A 6,751-nucleotide genomic window follows, 5' to 3' on the forward strand; every position below is an offset into this window, starting at 1 on the left:
GCCTGACACACGCCTGACACACGCCTGACACACGCCAGACACACGCCAGACACACGCCAGACACACGCCAGACACACGCCAGACACACGCCTGACACACGCCTGACACACGCCAGACACACGCCTGACACACGCCTGACACACGCCAGACACACGCCTGACTGCCATCTCACAGCTGACTGTCAGATTAATCAGGGGTGACACAGTGGTCAGTTGCAGGCCTGAATTGAAGGTGTGATTGGATGATTTTGGTTTGGAACGTGTCCGTTGCAGTTTCTCATGGTCAGGACGGCGGTGCTGTGGTTCTGATGGTCATCAGGCAGCAGCCGGTCAGTCATGAAATAAAACGTTACTGTCAGGCCTCTGCGCTGATCAGATTTCGGAGCGGAGGGGAAACGTTCAGGTGACAATTAGATGAGCTGGTCAACAGGTGAGGGCTGTGCTCCGACCTCTCAGACACCTTCTCTAACCGTAGAAGCTCAACAGAGCTCCGAATGATCCAGTGAATTACAGCCGAGGAGGCACGGGTCCGCAGAGGGAATCTTCCTCTGGAGCGCTCCTCTGTCCCGTTTCTGCCCTCATACGAGCAGGAAAACGCCTCAATGACCCCGACGCTACAGCAACCCTGCTGCTGTTGCTCTGTCTGCAGCGGCTGTTATCTGAGCCTCACCTGAGACACACTTGTTGTCTGGTGAGACCTGTGAAGCCTCCTGAGATGATAAACTGCTTCAGCCTGGATGTTATCGGATAATAACGTTCCCTCCGTGACAGAAGCTAATGAAGCCGTCGGCACATCCAGATGTTCCAGCAGCTTCATGGTGAACTTCTCCTACTGGACTCTGACTCTGTTTCACTACACATGATCACTTTATTAAAGTGATCATGTGTTTGTCCAACAGCAGCTCAGTGTGTTGTGATGTTTCAGTCATATTAACCCTCTGAGTTTTGTGACCTAAACGCTTCGTCTGTGTTTCTTCTTCTGGTGATGTCATTTCTTGGAGGATCTTCTTCTTCTTCATGTCCCTAAAATGTGTCCAACCTCAGCTAAAAGGTTCCAGAAGTCAGTGAAGCAGAATGAGTGAGAAAAGGACTGAAATTGTGCCCTGAATTGAAGAAAAGAAAAATACGTTTTTTTTCCATTAAATTTGTTGTTTTTATTCTAACAGGTAGGAGGGTTGTTGAGCTCTGCGGACCCGGCGGCGAAGGCCAGCCTCACCCTGAGCTGTCCGGACTACGGCCTCTGGAAGGACTCTGCACTGGACAAACACAACATACAAGACTTCATAGACATTCAGATCAACCCTCCCCTCGTCCTCCCAGAGATGGAAGGTCTGCAGGAGTTCACGGAGTACTTATCCGAGTCGCTGGAGCCCGAGTCGCCCTTTGGCCTCCTGGAGCCCCCGAGCACCGTAGGCTTCCTGAAGCTCTCACGGCCCTGCTGCTACATCTTCCCCGGTGGGAGGGGGGACTCGGCGTTCTTCGCCGTTAACGGTTTTAACATCCTGGTGAACGGTGGCTCAGATCCCCGCTCCTGCTTCTGGAAACTGGTGCGACACCTGGACCGGATCGACTCTGTGCTCCTGACTCACATTGGTGTGGACAACCTGCCCGGGCTGAACAGTCTGCTGCTGAGGAAAGTCGCAGAGCAGGAGGACGAGGCTGCAAGGTCCCAGACTGAAGAGGACTGGATGAAAAACCACATCTCCCCTGAGATCGGGGTGGTCTTCCTCAACGCTCCCGACAGGCTGAGGTCCATGGAAGGAGACCCCAGCAAGCTGCGGAGTTGTGACCAGGTGGCGCTCACTCTGCAGTACCTACAAAGACTTGCGTTCAGGCCCGAACCCCTAAGCCGCTTTAATGGACCCAGTATAGAACCCGTTATCTTGTTTCAGAAGATGGGAGTGGGCCGCCTGGAGCTGTACACTCTGAATCCAGTCAGCGGCAGCAAAAACCTTGAAGCTTTGATGCAGGTTTGGCCACACAGCAACTCAAACATAAAGGGCTCCAATCTCCCACTTCCATGCCTTATTTCCATTTGTGCTTTGCTGGTCTGGCATCCGTCCAGTCCTCAGGAGAAGATCATCTGTGTCCTCTTCCCCGGCTGCACTCCACAGACCAAAATTCTGGAAGGACTTGAAAAACTCAAACATCTAGAATTCCTCAAACATCCGGTTGTGTGCATGAAGGACCTGGAAACATCCAAACCTGAGAAACAACCCAAACGAGCAGAGAGTCGAGAGAGCCTTAAGTCCCAGTCCAGGGACTTCAGACCTAGTAGTGCCTTGCAGAAAGACAAGCCAGGACGAGTAGACGTCAAAAAACAGGAGGTTAAAATGAAGCCAAAGGCCGCATGTGAAGCTGCACCTAAAGAGAAGAAGGATGGAGAAGAAAAGTCCAAATCAAAAGATGCAGATGTAAAATCAAAGCCTCCGAAACCTGCTGAAAAGCTTGTTCCAAAGAAAGATGTGCCAAAAGAAGAGAAAAAGGAAGTGAAAAAGAAGGAAGAGAAGGCCCCGGCGGCCATTTTAAAGAAAGAAGAAAGTCTAGAGAAAAGGAAAGAGGCAATAAAAAAGGAAGTAGTAAGTACAAAACCAAAGAAAGACATCAAACCTGAGCCAAAGAAAGACGGCAAGAAGGACGTCAAAACGGAGGAGAAGAAAACAGCCAAACCGGCTGTCAAAGAGGTGAAGAAAGCAACGAGTGCAGCATCAAGTTCGGACGTAAAAAAGGCTTCAGCAAAGAGCGGGACTCTGAAGAAAGACGGGACTCTTCCAAAAAAAGACTTCTCGAATAAAGGGACTAAGGGGAAGCTGGGCTCAAAGGAGCAGGAAGCCCAGAAGGAGGCAGACCGCTCCAAGGTGTCGACACCCGAGGACATGACGGCTGAGTTTGAAAGACTTCAGCTGGAAGAGGACAACAACGGGAACGGCGTTCAGAAGGCCACTGCAGCCGGGACCTCTGACAGAGCAGAGGGCGATGGGAACCGGACCCCGACACTGGAGAGTCCTGAAAAGTTTCGTTGTAAGGACACGGACCAGGAAGTGGCTGCTGCCTCCTCACCCCTTGCCAAGATTCCACAGAGTAACCTCAGCGTTGGCATTGGCTTCGCACCTGCTGTGCCCCAGCCGGGCAGAGACTCCTGGAACAACAGACCTGACGACGAGGAGAAAGCTCCTGACTGTGTAGGACGTGGCCCTCTCCATCAGGTGCCCGAAGGCGGCGCTGGCAGCCTTGCAACGATGATGTCCGCTCTGGGCTGTGAGGGCTGTAGGACCTCGGACTTGACCTCCCTGAGAGAAGGCCTGGAAAACTCCATGTCCTCTCAGGATAAAAAGTCAGACCGTCTGACGCACAGCCCTCTCAGAGACATCATGACGGACTCGTCCTCCACCATCACCTCCATGCCGGCGGAAGTAGGCTCTCCTCACTCCACAGAGGTCGATGACTCCCTGTCGGTTTCTTCAGAGCATGTCCTGCCTCCCACCGTGGTGTCACCCAGAGAACTCCTGGGAGACCGAGTCTACTCCAACAGACACATTAGTAACATGGACGCCAACACAGGGATGACCTTACCGCTGAAGTCCAGCCTAAACGGGCGCTGTGGCAATGGATCAGAAGAGAACATCCATGGGCTGTCGGAGCTCATCTCAGACATCCCTCATGACGTGGACCTCTGCTTAGTGTCTCCTTGTGAGTTCCAGCACCCCAAGACTCCTGATAACCATCAGCATCACGTCAGCCCCGGCCTCGCCACCGCCACCTCGCCAGACGTCTCCGACAACAGCAACCACTTGCAGGACCAAAGCAGCGGCGCCTGCCTTTCAGCCTACAGCCAGGAGACCCCCCCCACATCATTTAGCGACTCCCTCCCAACGGCCACGGACTCGGACGTTCCCCCCAGCACAGAGGAGTGTCCGTCCATTACGGCGGATGTCGACTCTGACGATGATTCCAGCAGCCTTTTCCCACCCAGTCATCCACAGGATCATCCCAATCCACATTACTCCCACATGGGGGGGCAGCTGTCCTCCCATGACCCGCCACCAGCCCCGGTCAAGGATCTGCCCCCGTTACCACCCCAGCCCAGAGCCTGCATGGCGGACGCAGACGCTGACAGTTCAGGCAAGAATCTGAAGAGTGCTGCCAAGACCAAGAAAGCAGCAGGTACGCTTCAGAAGGCGACTGGAGGCGCCGCGGCCCTCAACGGGAAGCCCAAGACCGGCGGCTCTGCAGGGTCGCTGAAGACGACCTCCAGCTTTGACACAAAGCCACTGACCCGGAACTCCCTTGGGGGCTCCAAAATCGGAACTACGAAACCTCCGTCGTCTGGTAGGTGGCGTAAAGAAACTGGTTTCAATGTGTGTATGTCCAAACTTAAACCATTTATTCACATTTTTGTTTTATTTGTTTTTGTTTTGAAAACATCCACAATGCTTTGGGGCAAATTTCTAGAATATGTTTTAAAAAGTCCAGTCTTCTGAGGTCCTTCTCCACAGTCAGTGTGTTGCAGTAGATAGAGGTCGGGGGGGGGGCAGGAAAATTGATCTTAGCCTGCTAGAAAAAAAAAACATCAGTTTAATTGGACGCTTTAATTTGCCATTCTCTTGCTCTCTTCAATGCCACCAGATTCCATTGACAAAAACAGTAATTTTACCTCACTGAACACAGGAGCTGCTGGCCTTGGTCAGTTCATTTGTTTGGTTCATTGTATGACTTTGGTGTTTTAAAGGGTTCATTTGGATACAAAGTGATGTGTAAGTTTGCTGATCGGGGCAGCGGTCGGACAGTGAACTCCTGTGTTTTGCAAGGTAAAATTACTGGTCTTGTCAAAAGAAATCTGGTGGCTTGCAGAGCGCAAAGCTGTTTTTGTTGTGGGGACAGTTTGAATGTAATTCCTCTGACGTCCTCCCAGCTTCCAAAGCTGCAGGTCCTGAGGGCTCTGTGGTCTACGTGGACCTGGCCTACCTGCCGTCCGGCTGTGCCTCCGCCACTGTGGACCTGGAGTTCTTCCGCCGCCTTCGCGCCTCCCACTACATTGTGAGTGGAGACGACCCTGTGAAGGAGGTGGCGATGAGGAGCATCCTGGACGCTCTGCTGGAGGGGAAGAGCAGCTGGCCGGAGGTCCAGGTCAGTGGAAACGCTGACGGATGTTTATCTGCCTCGCCATATCATAATCTGTTCTCTGATTGGTCCGTTTCTCTGCCCCATCCTCAGGTGACTCTGATCCCCACGTTTGATTCGCTTCCGATGCACGAGTGGTACCAGGAGACCCACGACAGGCAGAGGGAGCTGTCCATCACCGTGCTGGGCAGCAACAGCACCGTGGCCATGCAGGAGGAGACCTTCCCCGCCTGCAAGGTCGAGTTCTGAGCCCGCTGACGGCACCGCCTCCTGGAGGCCCCGCCCACCTCGCCGCTGACCTCTGTGGACGAGGACAGGAGACTTCAGTTGTTGCCATGGTTACGTCCTACCCAGACCAATCAAAGGAAGTCCGCTGAAACTGAAAGCCCCGTCCCCTTTGGTTGAGTCACTTTAGTGTGCGTGCTCAGTAACGGCCGCTTGGCTCTCACGGTTAGTCTGAAGGAGAAGAAGTCCGCTTAGAGGCTTCCTTTACATTTCCTGCCCCTGTGTGACATCACTGCACGGTCACTTCCTGTCACCACCTGTCACTTCCTGTCACCACCTGTCACTTCCTGTCTGCTGGATCAGGTCTTTGAGCTCACCTGCTAACAAACATTAGCTCATTAGCAGGAGGCCGATATTTATGCTGATGTCACCGTTTGAATCGTTACCATTTAGTGACATCACTGAAACATAAGCGCGTCATCGATCTGAAACAATTTACCAACAGCTGTTATTGATTAGTTAGTTCTGATCAGCTGTTACACTATCTATACAGTAATGTAATTCTTAGCTAATGTTAGCACAAGTTGTTGCTAACAGTTTAATTTTGAGTTTTAGATTTTAGTGTTTATGTTCACAATCTTGTCTTGTTCCGATCTTTAATTACAGTCGTTGTCTTGATCGATAGGGTTAGGGTTCTTGAACGATACCTTGAGCTTTATTATGTAATTACACAACTTTGTCTGTTTTTCATCTTTGTTTTGTTATTACGTGAGCATGGTGACAATCTTCTGTTCTTCATCATGAGATCTTCACGTTTTAATGACGTAGTTATTATCAAGTAATCACATGATCTTTTAACTCATGATTGAGGACCGTCACGTCTGTAAACGGTCTTTATCTCCAGACTACGAAAACATTCTTAAAATAACTCTCCTCTATGTTCAAGTATTTCTTCTCATAATTCTTAAACACAAAATTCACATGAAAAACATCAACAGAAAAAATATTTGTGTTGAAGTTTCTGTTCCAGCAGACGAGTTTCTTCTTCTACTCCTCTATAAACAGTTTGATCATGTGACACCCCTCTGTCACTACGTTACCCATGATCCTCGGCTGCTGCATCATCCAGAACTAAACCAAGCTGATCTGAAATCTAAACGTGAATTCAAAGACCAACCTCCAACGTCTGCCTGCCGTTATCTGCCCGGCAACAAGAGTCTGCCACTCTCTGATTGGATACTTCTCACAGCAGTGTACTCTGTGACTTGTAGTCCTTTTCAGATGGTTTAAAGCAGCTGGTTGAATCTGTGGGAAAAATCAATTGATCGATCTATTGACCTCAGTTCAGAATGTTCTAGGTTTGTTGTTTTTGACCGTCCTTTTGTTTTTATTTCTACTTCACAAGA

The 6,751-nt window shown here is 50.8% G+C and overlaps 1 protein-coding gene across 1 annotated transcript in view; it reads left to right on the forward strand.

The window, feature by feature from the left end:
* Positions 1-5,844, forward strand: part of map1sa (microtubule-associated protein 1Sa) — a 13,233-nt gene extending 7,389 nt beyond the window's left edge. The window contains exons 5-7 of the mRNA XM_070831804.1: positions 1,166-4,328; positions 4,912-5,126; positions 5,214-5,844. Coding sequence (XP_070687905.1) covers positions 1,166-4,328; positions 4,912-5,126; positions 5,214-5,369 — 3,534 coding nt within the window. The 3' untranslated portion in view covers positions 5,370-5,844. The remainder of the gene's footprint in view (positions 1-1,165; positions 4,329-4,911; positions 5,127-5,213) is intronic.
* The last annotated feature ends 907 nt before the right edge of the window (positions 5,845-6,751 follow it).

Source organism: Pempheris klunzingeri, chromosome 6 (genome assembly GCF_042242105.1).
Source record: "Pempheris klunzingeri isolate RE-2024b chromosome 6, fPemKlu1.hap1, whole genome shotgun sequence".
In the NCBI taxonomy this organism is placed as follows: Eukaryota; Metazoa; Chordata; class Actinopteri; order Acropomatiformes; family Pempheridae; genus Pempheris; species Pempheris klunzingeri.